Below are 17,990 nucleotides of genomic sequence, written 5' to 3' on the forward strand. Positions count from 1 at the left end.
TGAAGTAGTATTATATTTGGTTGTCCAACGAATCTGTGCAAATATTCTAACTGTAGTTCACCAGAGCGCGAGTTTGATAGCTGGTGATTTTTTTCTAATGGGTGCTTCTGGATCTGAGTTTTTTTTTCAATTAAAATGTTCGAGTAGGGGATGATATATTTTGACTTTTATTGATTACTGAACATTTGGTAATTCATAAAAATGTTGAAAAATCAATAATACTTTGGACTTGTCATCAATGAAAGTCGTTCCTTGGCAGCCCTTCCAAAGCTGTAGTATTGGATCTGGGGAGGTATAGTGAGAATCTGATCTGTTTAGATCAGCAATGTGTATCATCCTGATTTCCTTTGACATTCACTCGTCAGAGTGAGTGACCTTAAAATGTGTCCCACTGGGAGTGTGAGAGGAAATGGGACACCTTCCCCACAAGAGACTGTATTCTGAAGGACCCTGTCCATATCCACAGACACACAGCAGGATAGTTCAAAATAAAACTGAGAGGCTGAAAGGAGTACCTCCTCAAGAAAAAAATATTGTTACATGGGGTGGAGAGGGTGGAAGGGGGCAAATTCTGCTACATGGAATCTTATTCCCAGAATCTTATTACTTATTGGGATACTGTGCAGAAGAGGCTCTTCCAGCCCTTCGAGCTGCACTGCCCAGCAATCCCCAGATTTAATCCTAGCCTAATTATGGGGTGATTTATAATGACCAATTAACCTGCTGGCTAGGTCTTGAACTGTGGGAGGAAACCAGAGCACCCAGAGGAAACCCGTGCAGTCACAGGGAGAATATACAAACTCCTTACATACAGTGGTGGGAATTGAACCTGGGTCGCTGGTACTGTACAGTGCTGTGCTAACCACTACACTACTGTGCCAACTCAGTTGTCAACCTCCTTCTCTGGAAGGGTTACTCACAAGAGCTGGAGTGAAATATGAAATTTAGCAGCCTGTTTATGCAGTTAATGTAATTATTAGTTAAAACTCAGGTATCTTTCAAAACAAAATGATTTCTGTTTTAATTCAGTTTATTTTATTCAGGCCATTAACAAATTGCAGCATTGATGTTGGAAACTGTCTCAAGGAAATATTATCAGACAGCCTTGAAACCAAGTTTGATGAGGAGACAGTGAAGCTAAGAAATAGAAGTTGAGTTCGCCATTTGGCCCTTTGTGCCTATTCTGCCATTAATCAAGATAATTTCTCCCATTTACATTGGGACCACTTTCCAGGACCAATCCCCATATCCTTTGATCCCTTTAATACAAGGGTTCCCAACTTTATTTATGTCGTGAAGCAATGTGATTAAGCAAGAGGTCTGTGAACCCCTGCTTTAATATCTAACAAAAAAAATCTCTACATCTCCTGAACTTCCTCAGGAAACGAGTCTCCAAAGATTTCTGCAACTGAGCGATGAAATCTATTGTCATCTGCCCGGAATTGCCAACGTCTTCAAGACTATGACCTCTGGTTCCAGCAACACCAGCAATCCTTGTAATTAATCTGCCATGCCCTATAAGAACTTTGGTTTCAGTGAAGTCACCTCTCAGTCTCATCTCATGATAGGCTACTGAAAGTTCAGATGGAAGCAGTAGTTTATAAAGGCAGGGAGTAAAGTATTGGGACAGGGCACTTAAGGGAGAAATTCCAAGAGATTAGTCGAGCAAGTTGGAGAAATGTCCATCAATGGTGAGGAAAAGGAAATCTAGAATGAAACAAGAATTAAGGGAAAGATACCTTCTCTTAAGAGTAGTGGAGCTTGAGATAGTTACATGGAAAAATGTTATATTTTAGTCTAAGCTGCTCTGGGAGTCTGTGTGGTTCATTGAGCCAAGATGAGAGGATTTTGTGTGTTAAGGTCAGGCTCCAAATTTTAAAGAAGCTTAAGTTAGTTAATTTCTGATGTGTGGAAGCAGTTAGTTGTGGAGTAGTTGGGGACATAAGTCGGGGGTATGGTCAAAAGGATGTAACAGGAGCATGGGGTAGATTTTCAGCAGCTATTGAACTAAGGTATGATGAGCAATTTTATTGAGGTGTCAAACAAATGCCAAAAGATGAAGGAAAGGTTATGGGTCAGTCAAATGAAGTTATGAGTAATAGTGAGGGAATTAAAACCTAATGATAAGGAAATGGTTTACAGAGGAGCCTTGTTTAAAAACTTTCATCTCTCCATGGCAGTCTGAGCAGGGATGACAGGCAGATGCACAAATTGGTCTGTGCAATTTCCCACAAAGGTTTGTGTCCACAACTCTGCATTGTTTTAAAAACAACTTGGATGATAGGGTAAAAGTCCACATATTCAGATTTGATGATGGCACTGAGATAGGCTGCATTGTAGGTTTTTGGCAATATAATGAAATTCTTTAATAAATGATGAAGGGCTGGAAAAAGTAATTGCCCAAAGAATGCTGGCTTTGAGAGCAAGAGGGGTGGGATGCAAAAGGGTATTAGTTATGTCACAGCTGGATCAATCCTGAACACTATAAGTTAGGAAGAATGTATTGGCCTTTGATGGAGTTCCGGATAGATATTCCAGAAGTCTACCTCAACTCCAAGCATTACTCTGAGAGATGTGCCCTGGAATTTGGGCCAATGCGTTAAAGTTTGTTGAATTACTAATGGTAACCATAAGCTTACAGAGAAATAATGCCTGACTATAAAGAGTAACACTTGGGGCATGATCTTGTACATTGAAAACCAGCCTCTCGGGAGTAGAATGATGGTGTTCATCTGTATGGAAGCAGTGGCAGGAATATGGAAGTCTTCCATAATCCTGGAAACAGGAGGAGGAATTAATTCTAGATCTATGCTTCATGTAAGTTCATAATACATTGCTTTATGTTAATATATATACCTAAGATATTATTTATTACAGTGCAGCCATAATCACATCGAATGTCACAAGTTCACAGAAAATACTCAACTTTTATTTGGTTAGGCTTCTGCAATTATAAATGCACTGCCTTTATTGTGGATGGTGAATCTCTGAAATTCTCCACTGCAGAGGGTTGTGGAGGCTAGATCATTGGGAATATTTAAAGAGGATACAGATAAATTATCAGAAAATGATGGACTTAAAACTGGCACAGAAGAGAAGTTGAGGGTGTTGCCAATGAATCAAAAGAAGCAAGAGGCACTCAGATACATTTAAGATTAGGAAGAGTTTTGATAAGATGGATGGGCAAAAAATATTTCTTGTTAATAAGTTGATTGTGAGAAGTCATAATTTAGATATATTCAGGTATTTTGTTGGAGAAATACATTTTGTATAAAAATACTACTCATTTTGAGTCAGAATAATGTAACGGAAATAAAGGTGCAAGCAAAGATTGTTAATAGCCTTTTAAAGAGAAAATGGATTCCTGTTTGAGAAAGGAATAGAAAAGTAGATTTTAAGGTAATGAACATGATATAAAATTAATGTCATTAAAATTAATCTATTTTCTATCCAGTCTTTTCCAAATTATTTAGCACACTCTGCTGCAAAGCATCTATCAGATGTGATGTATTTAATAATTAGGATAAATGAGGACTTGAGGGTGCTTCATTCCAGACCTAACTGTTTGTGTACTCGAACATATTTGACTATATCCTGAAGAGTGCCAGTTTGTCTAACGTGGTGCTTTTGAATTATTTTAGTTAACTATTCATTTAATGGTTTGTGGCATTATAGTGTTATTGATAAACTTTAAAGCAGATTTCCTTTTGTCTTTTGACATTCTTGGGAAACTTATTGTATTGTTGCAATATTTATTCCCTTTCTTAGCCCCCACCCCACCCCCTCCCCCCTTGCCCTTTTGTGGCCCACTGGACTGGCAAAATTTCTTTAATCTTTTAGGAGCAAATCCTTAATACCCATATTAACTGGTGTTCTGTGCATGATGCCAAAAGATACCAGAATATCAAGGGATTGTTCAAAGTTTATTTTCTGCTTTCACCAGATTAATGTGGTTTATATTTCCAAATGCAGTTTTGGTTGAAGATACCATACGTTTGCCGTTCCTTCATTTTGAAGAATTAAATAATCTTGCAGCACTATTAATACAAAGATTTTACGGTGATAATTCTTGTATAAAAAGAAACCATAATTCTACCAGAGGTAGCAATTAAGTCTGAAGGACAACATTTTGGTTGAGGTAATTTGAAAGAAGTGTGATCATCTCTTGGTTAGAATAAATCATTTAATTAAATGGTAGTTATTTTATAATTATTGTTGGTATTAGAATATTCATGAACAGTAATACTTTTACTATATAAAATTAAGCTATGTTATGAAGATGCATTAGTCTTGCCTGTTGCTCTTAATGAGCTAATTAAAGTTTCAGATATTAGCAGGGGATTTTCTTGAATTCTGTATAAAATGTCTTTTTAAAAGTCTTCAGAAATGAAGAGTACATTGAAATAGTTTACTTGCAAAGTGTACAACTTGTGTGAATAGAAATGGAAAAACTATTCAACAAACAAGCAAGAAAACAGAATAGCAGAATATTTTTTGGTTTTCTGCTTGTGTCATTACACCTTCCTCCTCACTTTGTTTTACCTATCACCTGCCAACATGTACTCGTTCCCCTTCCTTTTTATTCTGGCTTCTCTCCCCCCACCCCCCACCCCCAACCACCTCCCCACCCCCAGCCTTTCTTTCCGGTCGTAATGAAATGCCGACTGTTTATTCCTCTCCACAAATACTGCCTGACTTGCTGAGTTCCTCCAGCATTTTCTGTTCGTTCATCAAGATATACAGCATCTGCAAAATTTTTTTTTAGTTTTTGGCAATTAAGAATAGATCGAAATTGGTATCATTACCTCATAAGTGATTGTATTGAAATCTGAACATTTATCCCTTTAGTCTCATTAGTGAGGAGGTTTCTTAATATGTTTCCTTCATGCTATTGATTATGCCAATGAAGTTATCCTTAAAAACACTTCTTCAGAAAGAAAGCCACTGGAACACATTTGTTCCATGTACCTTGTTGTCTATGGTTAAAGACCATTAGCTAATGCTATTCGCATAATTAGTCTTCAGCTCTAAGCTAAGGTGGTGAAAGAAACTAAATTAAACCACTTGCTCAAATAGGAAAATAATCCTTCTCAATTGTTATTCAATGGCTGCATAAGTAGTCACTTCAGTGATAGAAATCTTAGTATATAAGTACGCTGCATTTGATATCTTGATGCAGCGTTAATTTGTTTCACATTAATGACAGAATCATAAAGGTTACAACTCTGCTGTACTTTTATCTTCAGACATAGCAAGTTATTTAGTATACAGATATGATGCTTGGTAGTTGGTTGTGTTTGCAAATAGCAGATTAGTGATGGGAGTGTACTAAATCTAAAGGTCATGGACCATATCTGGATTACAGAAGAGGAGGTGTTTGCTGTCATGATTCAGATTGGGTTGGATAAGTCCCCAGTGTCTAATGAGGTGTCCCGTTGGCCCTAGTGAGAGGCTGGTGCAGAAATTGTAGGGGTCTTGGCAGAAGTATTTAAAATATCCTTCACCATGTGTGAGGTGCCAGAGAACTGGAGGATTGCTAATGTTAAATAGTTTGTTAAAGAAAGGCTCTAAGAATAAGACAGAAAATTACAGGCCAATGAGCCTGACACCAGTAGTGGGTAAATAATTAGACGGTATTCTAAGGGACTGGATATATAAGTATTTGAACAGACAGGGTCTGATTAGGAATAGTCATCATGGTTTTGTGTATGGTAGGTCGTGTCTAACCAATCTTAAAGAGTTTTATGAAGTGATTAGCGGGAAAGTTGATGAAGGAAAGACAGCAAATACCTACATGCATTTTAGCAAGCCCTTCGACATTGGTCCAGGAGGTTCAGTCACTTGGCAAACGGGATGAAGTAGTAATTGGATTCAGCATTAGCTTAGCAGGAGAAACTGCAGAATAGGAGTAGATGGTTGCCTCACTGACTGAGGCCTGTGACTAGTGGTGTGCCGCAGTGATTGGTGCTGGGTCTGTTGGTGTTTATCATCTATATTAATGATCTGGATGATATTATGGTAAACGGAATCAGATTATTTGCAGATGGCACCAAAATTGGAGCATATTGGACCGCAAGAAAGGCTATCAGAACTTGCAGCAGGATCTGGACCAGCTGGAAAATTAGCAGAAAACTAGCAGGAAGAATTTAATGGAGACAAGTGTGAGGTGTTGCACTTTTGGAGGACAATTCAGGATAGGTCTTGCACAGTGAACAATAGCACACTGAGAAGTGTAATAGAACAGAAGAATCTGGGAACACATGCATATTTCTTTATAAGTGATGTCACAGGCAGATAGGGTTGAAAAGAGCTCTTGGAGCATTGAATTTCATAAATCAGGGTATTGAGTACAGGAGTTGGGATGTTATGGTGAAATTGTAGAAGACTTGGTCAGGCCTAATTTGGAGTATTCTGTGCAGTTCTGGCCATCTATCTACAGGAAAAAAGTATCAATAAGATTGGGGAAAAAATCAATAATGGTAAATTTTCTCTGTACTCTTTCAATCACTTTGCTAAAACATGAGGACCTGATTTAAATAGAGAAGTTGATAGGTTAGGACCTTATTCCCTGGAGTGTAGGAGAATGAAGAGAGATTTGATAGAGATCTACAAAATTATGAGGGGTATAGATGGAATAAACGCAGGGATTTTTCCCACTGAGGTTAGGGGAGACTAGAATAAAACTATTTCATCTTTTACCCTTAATTTATGACTCGTCCTACAGTCTGGGTGTAGTTGACAGACTTGGCAGAATAACAGTTCAGCACAGATTAGATGGGCCTAGGGGCCTGTTTCTGTGCTGTCGCGCTCTATGACCTTTGAAAACAGAAGCATAAGCAATGAAAACTCCATTGTGGGGAGGGGGGGTGGTATTTAAATCCCAGCTGTGTCTGTCACTTAGGCTTGCTTGTGCTCACTGGGTGAGATTTGCCAGTTCTCAGCAGGCCACTTCGCATACACAGCCCATTACCTTAAGAAGACAAACCATTACCAACTTTCAGCTGATTGGAGAAACTGCATCCACAGCTGCCAAAGTGAGAAATTCTATCTTCGCAGCTCAAGGAAAATGCCATGTCAGTTTGCAGTAGTAATATTAAAGAGGGGAAAATATGAGAGAACATGAAGGGGATAATTCTGCCGAAATCCACAATCAGTACACACAGCTAACCTTTGCTTTTAGAAAGATGGCATTTAAAGCTCATATCAGCCCATGAAAACTTAGAACTTAGGACAACCCCAAAAGGAGAACTGAAATTCCAGTTGATTTCTGGTACATACTGATATGTTTACTGCCAGCATACTCTAAGTAGTTTATCTACAGGTGAAAGTTTTACACTGGGGAAATGAAACTACTTCCTCACCATGACTGTGGTCCCCTGGTGGTGTCTCTCTATGTGCTGTGGCATCTATTTGTGGCAATGGATGACAGCAGATGAAAACAATCCAAATAACAAATCTCAAAAGGGGTTAAGAAACAGTAATGTACTCTGGAGACAGCACAATGATTTTTTATTGACTGCTCAAACTTTACTTCTCTGGCCAAAGCAATTTATTTCTGGATCCTTTGAGCTAGTTACTTGTAAAATGATGTATAGAGTCAGAACCATATCTAAGCTCATCTTGTTGAAACCTGGCAGAACTTTATAAATAAATTATTATGTATTGTTTAAAATTTGGGTTTATCATTAATTAAAAGTTGTTTATCATATTGATAAAATGTTTGTATCACTTCCAGATACATGTAGGTCTGTACATTGTGATGAAGGCATAACAATGATTTATACTCTCCCACATTGTGGGATGAATGTAAGATTTAAATAAATTCAAATTCACTTTGGAGCTCTTTATATTGAGCTCTCTTCAACCATAACTTCACTCAACTTCACTTGCTCCATCATTGAGTTGCTGCCACAGCACTTTATTTATTTATTATTTCTTCCTTTTTGTATTTGCAGTTTGTTGTCCTTTGCACACTGGTTGAATGCCCAAGCTGGTGTAGTCCTTCATTAATTCTATTATGGATTTATTGAGTACAGCACTAGAAAATGAATCTCAGGGTTACATATGGTGACATATATGTACTTTGATAATAAATTTGCTTTGAACTTTAATAACAAACTATATAATTGCTGTAATATTGTGCTGTGAAAAATTATTGTCCAGTTCCTTGTACATTCTTTACCTCCTATGAGAATATTTATTGCATATTTCTTAGTAACTAATTTCAAAGTATACAAATAGATTACTCATGATTTAAGTCATATTAGCTTTTTAAAGTACCAAGTAGACAATTGTTGAAGAAACTTGACCTATTAGGCCATTTTAGTTTAATTTTGGTTGTGTTCAAATGTGTGCAGCTAATTTTGTCTACATTTGAAGGTAGGTTATTATAATGGTTAAATGATTCTCTAGAAAAAAATACTGCATGAGTCACATTTGCATATCATCTTATTTCAAACTGGTTTGTTAAAAATAGTTCCAGCCTGTCATTCAGTGGTTAAATGGTGCATTGTGAAGAGAATCCAGGGATAGCTTTAGCTGTGTGCTCATTTAGCTGCTGGTGTCATCAGGGGAAGATGTGCTATTATTAGCTTGAATGTGCTTAGGGAAGTGAAAAGGAACTTTGACTCAAGTTCTCTCTTCTGGCTGATATCAGATAACTCCCCCAGAAAAGTTAACGTTTACAGACATTTAAGAAGATCAGGGGCAACTGTGCGGACCTGAATGGTCAAATGATCTTAAGTCATTATTCAAGCTTCTGCCATTCCCTGTATTGGGGTATTGTGTGGGGCAACCCTCAAGATAGCATCCTTTAAAAGAGGTAAGTGCAAAAAAAAAAGAAAATCTGTATGTATACTGCGCCTAGTCATAGTTTTTTTTTGTTTTATTTATCCATGTCTTTGTGTTCTCATTGTTTATCAAATAGTTCTTGTGTTTAATCCACAATACCAACATTATCGGCCGTTGGTTCAATAGAGAATGTTTTCTTGCATTGAAGACTCCATCATAATTGTCAGCTGTGCACAGTTTCAGATATTTATGTTAAATAGTAGTCTTTTTTTGCTTTCACTGTCCTTTAACTAGAAGCAAGTGAAGCTTAAAACTGGAGAAACGAGGATTCAAATTTTTGAGGGTAATTCCAAAGGAATATGATGGAATAATTCCTTCAAAGGCTTAGAGTTAATTCAATGAGCTTTATGGACTAGGTATTTGCCAAATTCAATCTAGTGTGTGATTTATCTCGGGCCCCGAAGCAGTTGAGGTGTGATAATTGGTGTCAGTGCCCTTGAGTTAGAATAAAGTCTGTCAAGGTTTCCACCCTAGCTGGGATATCTTTGTTTTTAATCACAGTGAACTTCACATTTCAAAATGCTCACTTGGGAACTGCTTGAGGAGATATAATTGTCCATGAAACTGTACTTCATCAAGAAATCAAAGCCTTAGGAAGGTAAACTGGCTCTGATGAGAGAAAGAATGAAATGCAGTAAATAAATCTCTGCTCCATGAAGCAGTGGAGGCTACCTCAGTAAATAAATTTAAGACAAGGTCGGATAGATTTTTGTATAGTGGGGAAATTAAAGGTTATGGGGAAAAGGCAACTAGGTGGAGATGCGTCAATGGCCAGATTAGCCATGATCTTTTTGAATGGCGGAGCAGGCTCGACGGGCCAGATGACCTACTCCAGCTCCAATGTCTTATGTTATATTTCCACATTGTGATGGGCATGATAAAGTATGAGCACTCACTAGTCACACCCTGAATAGCATTTTCATATTTATTCATTACATCCTGTCATTGTATTTCTTTAACTTCCTGCAACCTTTTAGGATCTCTCTGCTCATCCAATTCTGACCTCCTGCCTTTAATTTCCTCATCAGTAGTAGATAACTCTTCATCGATCTAAACCCCAGTCTTTAGAATTTACTCTCGAAAACCATCAACTGCTGTGTCCTCTCCCCAACTTAAACATCCTCAAGTGAACTACTTTGATCTAGCTAAAACCTTCTGGCATAGCTTGGTATTAGAATTGGTTTGATAATGCTTCTGTGCATCACTTGATACATTGTTTTAAATGCCATTATTGTAAGTTGTATAATAGTATTTTTGTCAACATTTAATATGTAGTTGGCATTTATTATACCAATGAAAGCATATTAATAGTTTTGGTTACAGTATGAGAAGACCCTGATCTATCTATTCATTTATGCCAGTTGTTTTATTTCTTGCTTTGTCATTTCTGAAGACCTCAGCCATTCAACCCATTGGGTCTCATACTAGCTCACCAATTACATCAATCTAATTCTATTTATTTCTCTGTAGCCTATAACTTCTCACATGCCCAATAAGACTCCCCTGCTTCTCAAATCACACTCCTAAAGGAGGGGCAATTTACAATGGACAATTAATCGAGCAAGCAGCACATATCTGGCACAAAAAAAAACTGGAGAACCCAGGAGAAACCCATACAGGCTCAGAGGGAATATGAAGATTTCCCAGAAACAGTACCAGAGGTCGGAATCGAATCCTGCTTTGCTAGTATTTTGAGTCAGCTGCATCATTTGTCTCAAGACTCGCGATGCACATTTCCAGTCACCAAATATTATTAGTAAACATATAAACAAAGTTGCGGGACTTGATCCATTTAAGTAGCAACCTACTGACCTCTGTGATTTGTATCGAACCTTGCATAGCACCAGTGCTCTATATAGAGAATAGTTTAAAATTGACTAGTGTCAACTTTTGGCCAAATACACTTTACGGGAAGATGTCAACTTCACGCCATGCATCTATTTAAATATGAACATTTCAAGTCTTCATCTATCAATCACATAAGGGAAAAAAAAACAATGAAATTCCCTTCCAGTGCATCCTTCAATTCATGAAAAAAAGATGAGCGGAATAAAGAAGAAAGTGATAATAATTGCCAGTCGTATATTTCCCTAATTTCAGAATGCCAGCAGGCTTCAGTATTTTTGCAGATACTGAATTTTGATGCATAAATGCAAAGCATAAATGACAACTTGATACTAAAATTAGGTGTTGTGTACAAAGCAGGAATTTCAGTATGTAGAAGGAGAACCAAAACCTTTCAAAGTTCAGTATTAAAATTAATAGTTACAAAATATTTTGAGTGTTTTTTCTAATTCTTGGGGATCTCCCCACCCCTATCCATCCATTCAAGCAATTAAGTCTGGAGAGCAGCTAACATGTCACCTTGATGTTCATATTGCATTAATTTAAGTGCATTCCTGTGTCTGGCTGCAGGAAGCCAAACAATTGCATAGTGCCAATCATTTACATGGTCATTCCCATGATGGTAATACATTTCAAAAACCATTTGAGAATCTATAAAACAACGAAAACATGCCCTGAAAGGCTTTTGGATCGAATTTGTTTTAAAGAATTTTTTTAGCTGAAATCTCCTTGTGCAGCACAATCAGAAATTAACACTTTTTTTTCATCTGACAACGACTTGCATCCAGATTTATTGGCTATTGCAACTGAATGTAAAAATGGATACACGTAATACAACTCAGCCCTCGAGAAGAGCCAAATTCACACCAATTCCTTTAAATATGAAAGTCTCAAGCCATCAGCTATTGTTGGCATGAACAATTATGAAGTTCTCTCCCAGTGCATCTCCGAAGGTAAAGTGCAATGGACTTGATGTACCACATAGTACATTCAACGCCACAGATTGGAAATGAATTCCTGGATGAGCACCTTTATGAACAGGTAATCTTACGACAAATATGAGAAATCAACGATCTGAAAAATATAGAGCCGATCTTGGGTGAAGAAACAAATCATTCACAAAGAGCAAAAATTGTTTTTTGCTTTAAATATCAAAATTCTGGACTTTAAGACTGTTGTGAGTGCTTTTGTGTTTACTTAATGTTGAGACATTAAAATGAGCCAAAAGAGCTTTTGGGGGCAGGTGAAATCGATAAGTGCAAAATGCTGAGAAAATGGAGGCCAAGCACAATTACATCATGGCCTTCATTCAAAGCTCTGATTATATTTCACTGTTTGGAGCACAAAGCATATACATGCATTTATTCTCTTTTCTGTTAGTACATATGTACTAACAACATTTTTTTTCAGAAAGACCAAAATGAAATCTGAACAATGGCAAATAATTCAGAATTTTGTTTGCTGCAACAACATAAAAGCAGCATTTACAAAATTATTCAGATCTGCAATGTTACAGCTTATTTTTCACTGGCATTTTAGAGCTCCATAGAAATTGCCTCTGCAGTGATATTGTTCATTGTGAAGCATTTTTCAAAAGAATGGAAAGTCACGATTGAGACTGTGAAGAGTAAATCTGCACATCAGAGTGAATAGGGGGAGTGGTGTAATTTTAATCTCTTTACAAAATGTCTTCAAAGTGTGCTTCAAAGAAGATTGGCTTATAATGATTTGATGTGGTGTCTGTATCTTTATATGACCCATATCAGGAGAGCATTCTTTTTCATATGTCATTATCTTGTATGTACCCTTTGATCAACATTATCCAATCAACAATGCATAATGTATTCTGAAACAAAAGAGTACTTTATTCAGATTCTGGAAGAATTTGAATTTCTTTTCCAACCTCCATTATAAAGTTAATTAAACCTTCAGGTCATTGCTTGGTCCTAGAGTCTTGGTTGTGCTCTCTCATGCGCTCCCTCCCCCCCAACTCCAGTTTGTGTTCAGAATACTGCTATGATGCTGGATTGGACTTTCAATCCAATGTTACGTATTTGAATCCCTTCAGTATTGAAGAATTTAAATTAAACTAATTTTATAAATTTGGAATTTGGAAAAATACTAATAAGAGTTAAAATGAATCTGATTGTTGTTAAAATGTCATCAACCTCACTAATAGTAGGTACATTACTCAGTCTGTACGTAAATATTACTTGAGAAATACCAATTTTGTTGACCCCTGACTACCTCCTTGCAGTCAATTGGGGATGTAAACAGATTAAAATAAATTACAAGCAGTTATTGACAAAAAAATAGAAATTGTAAAAAAAAATCATGTCGTTGTTACTAATTTCAGTGTAGAAATCGGCTCCAAAGTGAAATGGCATTTGGTTTATGCATCTTTGTGTATCAGCATGGTCTGGGAATTGTAACCTTACATTTGTGGTGGAAAGATTGTGGCAACCAGCTGTGACAATCCAGCCCTGGAGCCAAGTGGACACCAAGGCCCCTCATTTTACTGGCATAAGGCAGTACATATATGGTTAATCAGTGTGTTGTAATTAATTATTTAATTCAGCCCCCACCCCACCCCCGCACTCAGGTAATGCCAGTTATATTTTCCACAAATTGTAATTACACAATTATCTATTAATTTATGGAAAAACAGGAGTCTGTCATTTATTTACATAAAGTGCAAGGGTCAATTGCGCAAGAATATTCACGCTAAAGTTCCTGTCGCCAAATAAACAAGCGAAGCACTATTCTGTTCTAATATGTGCTACACTATTTGAGAATATGAAATATTCTCCAGATAAAAGGCCATTCAGCCCATTGAATTCTACTAGCTCTCAGAATGTTCCCATTCCCCATATTTCTCTCTGACCTATTCTCTCGCATATGCCTGTTAATTCCTTAATTCTTTTGCTTCTATTTGCATTAGGATTAACTTACAGTATTCAATTAGCTTAGAACCATCATACCTTTGGGATGTTTAGAAATCCACGTGGTCACAGAGTGAAACATGCAAGCTTCATGCAGTTGGTACAAAAGTCAGGATTGTGATCTGGTTGCTGGAGCAGGGACTCCAAATTAAAATGTATAATTAGAGTACATACATGTCACCACATACAACCCTGAGATTCTTCTTCCCCTGGGCATACTTAGCAAATCTATAGAACAGTAACTGTAAACAGGATCAAGGGGCAACAAACTGTGCCAGTGCAGATATAAATAGCAATAAATAAGAGCATGACATAACAAGATAAAAGTCCTTAAATGAGTGTAGTTACTCTCTTTTGTTCAAGAGCCTGATGATTGAGGAGTAGTAACTATTCTTGAACCTGGTGGTGTGAGTCCTGAAGCTGCTTTACCTTTTAAGTGATGGCAGCAGTAAGAAAAGAACATGGCCTAGGTGGTGAGGATCTTTGATAATGGATGCTGCTTTCCTGCACCACCATTGTAGATGTGCTGAATAGTTGGGAGGGTTTTTACCCTTGATGTACTGGCTGAATCCACTGTCTTTTGTAGGATTTTGCACTCAAAAGCATTGGTGTTCCCATACCAGCCTGTTATGCAGCTAGTCAGAATACTTCCCATGCATCTATAGAAGTTTGCCAAGGTGTTTGATGGCATGCCAAATCTCCACAGACTCCTGAGGAAATAGAGATGCTGCTGTGCTTTCTCACAATTATATTGAATTGACTTTATTTCTTACATCCTTCACATACATGAGCAAAAATCTTTATGTTACGCCTCTATCTGAATGTGCAATGTGCAAATTCTAGTAATTTGTAATAAATAGTATGATGCAGTAGCTGCACTAGAAGTGATTAGATATCAAGCTTGATTTTTCCATAAAAGACTAAAAACCAAGAGGAAAATGTTTAAGAATTACTTGTACTGTAAGTTTGACCCAATTTATACAAACAAACTCCTACCACACAAACACTTGTGATGTTTTGGTACTAGACAATTCAAAGTTTTTGGCAGTGGATTGGGAAGACCGCTGATACAACCTTCTTCCGTGATATGATCCTTGGAGGATGACAGAGATCATTACAATGAAATAGGTCATCATTATTGCCACCAAAGACACGCACAAATTTTTTCTTTTGTACTGTGGAGAATATTCAAACTGTTTGCATCTGGTATGGAGGGACGACTGCACTGGATCGAAATAAGCTGCAGAAAGTTGTAAACTCAAGTCAGCACTATCGCAGGCACTGGCCTCCCCAGCATCATGAACATCTTCAAGGAGTGATGCCTCAAAGGCGGCATCCATCATTAAGAAGCCCTATCACCCAGAACTTGCCCTCTTCACATTGCTACCATTATGGAGAGGTACAGGAGCCTGAAGACAATGTTTTAGGAATAGCTTCTTCTTCTTCTCCTTCACCAGCAGATTTCTAAATGGAGAATGAACCCATGAACATTACCTCAGTATTTTTTTCTTTTTGCACTAATTATGTAATTTAATTTTTTATGCACACTTACTGTAATTTATAGCTTTTATTATGTATTGCAATGTACTGCTGCCAAAAAAACAAATTTTGTGACACATGCAAGTGATAATAAACCTGATTCTGATTCTTGTGCTAGGTTTGAAGTTCTGGATGTTGAATATTCTTTTTCACCGTTTGCCAAAGGATGTAATTGGCATGACAGTGAATTTAATCATCTTATCTTACTATCCTAAGGAATGGCTCCTGAGATATGGGAATAGGCTCCATATTTCCTGAGGCCTTTATCACAGAAGAAGGTTGTTGTTCAATGGGGTTAGGTTGGCTCTTTTTAATGGATGTTAAGTATGAGGACTGTTCTCTCATGTGCTTCTGAGCCAGTGAACCACTCTGCCTCTGAATGTATACACAGTGATGTGTCTGCATTGGCAGTGCCTGTACGAAATTAGGGCAGCTGTGACTGTGGTGGGCAAAGTAGCCAGCCACAACTATGATGCAGTAATGAAGTGAAGATGGCATGAATTTGTCAGTAGCTGAATACTGGAGAAAGCATGACATGTTTTAGTACATTCTGTATACTTAAGTCAGTTCTGACGTTGCCCATGAGATGTGTATTTGCGAACTGGAATAGGTCACTATAGTGTATCAGGATTAAATTTGCATCATTCTGTTATCTGCTGGGAGTACAATGTATTCCAGGCAAAACCTTGTGTGAAAATACCACCTAACATCAGTTAATTAATCCAATTTCTACATTCCTGTGTCAGAATATCCAGGAAGCTTGCAGAATTATCAGACTTTGTTGCTGGTGTATTGCCATCTTTGCTCTCTCTTAATCTATATGTGATTAATATCCTCAACATGAATAACAATATTTCTGAAGGCCAAGCTTCAGTCTAAATGAAATGTGATATATAAATGCCATTTATACAGTCTCTTTGTGGCATCAATCCATTTCTTCTGACGTTAAGTGAGATTTTGGAGTTAATGTAAATATTTAATTGAGAAGTATTATTTGTTGAAATAAACTGGAGTTTATTTTTTCATAAAGGAAGCAAGAATATTTTGCAAACCATTCAGAATTCAAAAATGTTTTCTTTTCCATTCGGATAAAGAAGAACTTCTGTTACTCAGTCGCCCTCTTCCCAATCTAATTTGAGTGGAAAGTATCCTCAGTTGATTACTGTTCTATCACAGAAATAATAAAAGCAAGGATAAAGTGGAATTGGCCAAACATAAAAGCTATAGCTAATGGCAAAAGAATTCCCTCCTTGAGGTATTGGATAAATTCTAGGACATGGAAGCTGCTTACACCATGTGTGAAAATATCCCATATACCCTGGTTTTGCTGCATAATGATTTGTATACATTTGTTTGATTTGGGTTTTCAGGCTGAACATAAAGGCTAATAGTGATTTTAAAAACACAGCAATTCTGAATGTTGTTTACACAGCATTTAAATTGCTCAATAAATCAGGTTCAGTGTTGATTTTACTTTTAATGATATGTTTTTCAGTGAGTGTTTTTGATGTCAATACTGTTAAGCATATTTTATTTAAGTTGTGTTAGAATATGGATATGATGCTCTAACCATTTCCTTTAAACAGGTAAGCCTTACACTTGCTTTCCTACTTACTATGAGCTGAATGTTGTGAACTGCATAATTTAAAAAATGGATGACGCCCAATGTGGTCATTCAATTTGCACCTTTCTAATCTAGACTTTCTGTGAAGTACTTCATATTTTGGAGAAAATGCTTAGCCTTTTCACCAGTCTCGCACAGCTACAGGAGTGATGAAGATTTGAAGCTAAGGAATTAAATTTTCATTTATAGATATGCTCTTGGCTATTTCATCCTAAAGCACTGCAGAGAGCTTTCGGGAAACGACTTAAGCTACATTCTCTACAACAATGAACATTTAAGTCTAAAAAAGGTAGATGAGCGTTGATTTCCTTCAAGAATTGTACCGCGCCTTGTTATCATGGCACATTCGGAAGAAGAAGAGTTTTTCTGACAGCTAATTCTATAGCCACACTTCAATTCATCGATCCAATTTGATATCTCCCTCTGCAAAGTCATTTACTAGTTTGAAGATTTTTTTTCTCTAACCCTCTTTATTCTGAGAAAATTCTAACTTGTATCTCTGAACCTTTTAGGTACTGAAAATCAACCTTCTGGGTCATAGAAAACGAATTTTGGCATCACTTGGAGACAGACTTCACGACGAGCCTCCTCAGAAGCCTCCACGAACTATTACTCTGAGGGTAAGCTGTGTTCATACAGTGTTGAATTAATACTGTTACTCACATGAAATGTAGCTCAGTATGATTTTAATTAGTGTTCTTAACCAAGCCTTCAGCATTGGCATGTATCATTATTAGCTGCTTCTCTCAGTAATCTTTCTTGGTTCATGACCACTACCAATGTCCTTGTTTTGTATATGGGAATATTCCCTGAAGATCTTCTGAGCAATATTGTAAAATTAAGAGGTGAAAAAACTCATTTCAGGTTTTCATTATTGTGACCTTTTGTTCAAATCCAACCTGAAAAATCTATCAGATCTTTCAGTGGGTGTTAAAGAAAGAAAAATCAATAGCTATTCTCATTAAAAAGTAAACTCTATTTGCCACAAATGTCAAAGCCTTTCAGCTATCATTCAGGTAGTCACTGAGTTGGTCTTAGCTTTAGACTGCATCACCTTTTAACCCTTCATCAACAGCACTTACACGTAGTTTGATGTTTATTATATAATTTCAATTTTTCAAGAAGGTTATCTAAAAATTACTTGAACTATTTGGACCATTTTCTTTAATCAGAATTTAAAAATTTATTTA

The 17,990-nt window shown here is 37.0% G+C and overlaps 1 protein-coding gene across 15 annotated transcripts in view; it reads left to right on the forward strand.

Annotated features, from left to right (window-relative positions):
* anks1b (ankyrin repeat and sterile alpha motif domain containing 1B) overlaps positions 1–17,990 on the forward strand; it is an 860,133-nt gene that overhangs the window by 811,515 nt on the left and 30,628 nt on the right. For all 15 annotated transcript variants that reach the window (XM_072241217.1, XM_072241218.1, XM_072241222.1 and 12 more), the window contains one exon: positions 17,313–17,420. In XM_072241217.1, coding sequence (XP_072097318.1) covers positions 17,313–17,420 — 108 coding nt within the window. The remainder of the gene's footprint in view (positions 1–17,312; positions 17,421–17,990) is intronic.

This window comes from Mobula birostris, chromosome 23 (assembly GCF_030028105.1).
Source record: "Mobula birostris isolate sMobBir1 chromosome 23, sMobBir1.hap1, whole genome shotgun sequence".
In the NCBI taxonomy this organism is placed as follows: domain Eukaryota; kingdom Metazoa; phylum Chordata; class Chondrichthyes; order Myliobatiformes; family Myliobatidae; genus Mobula; species Mobula birostris.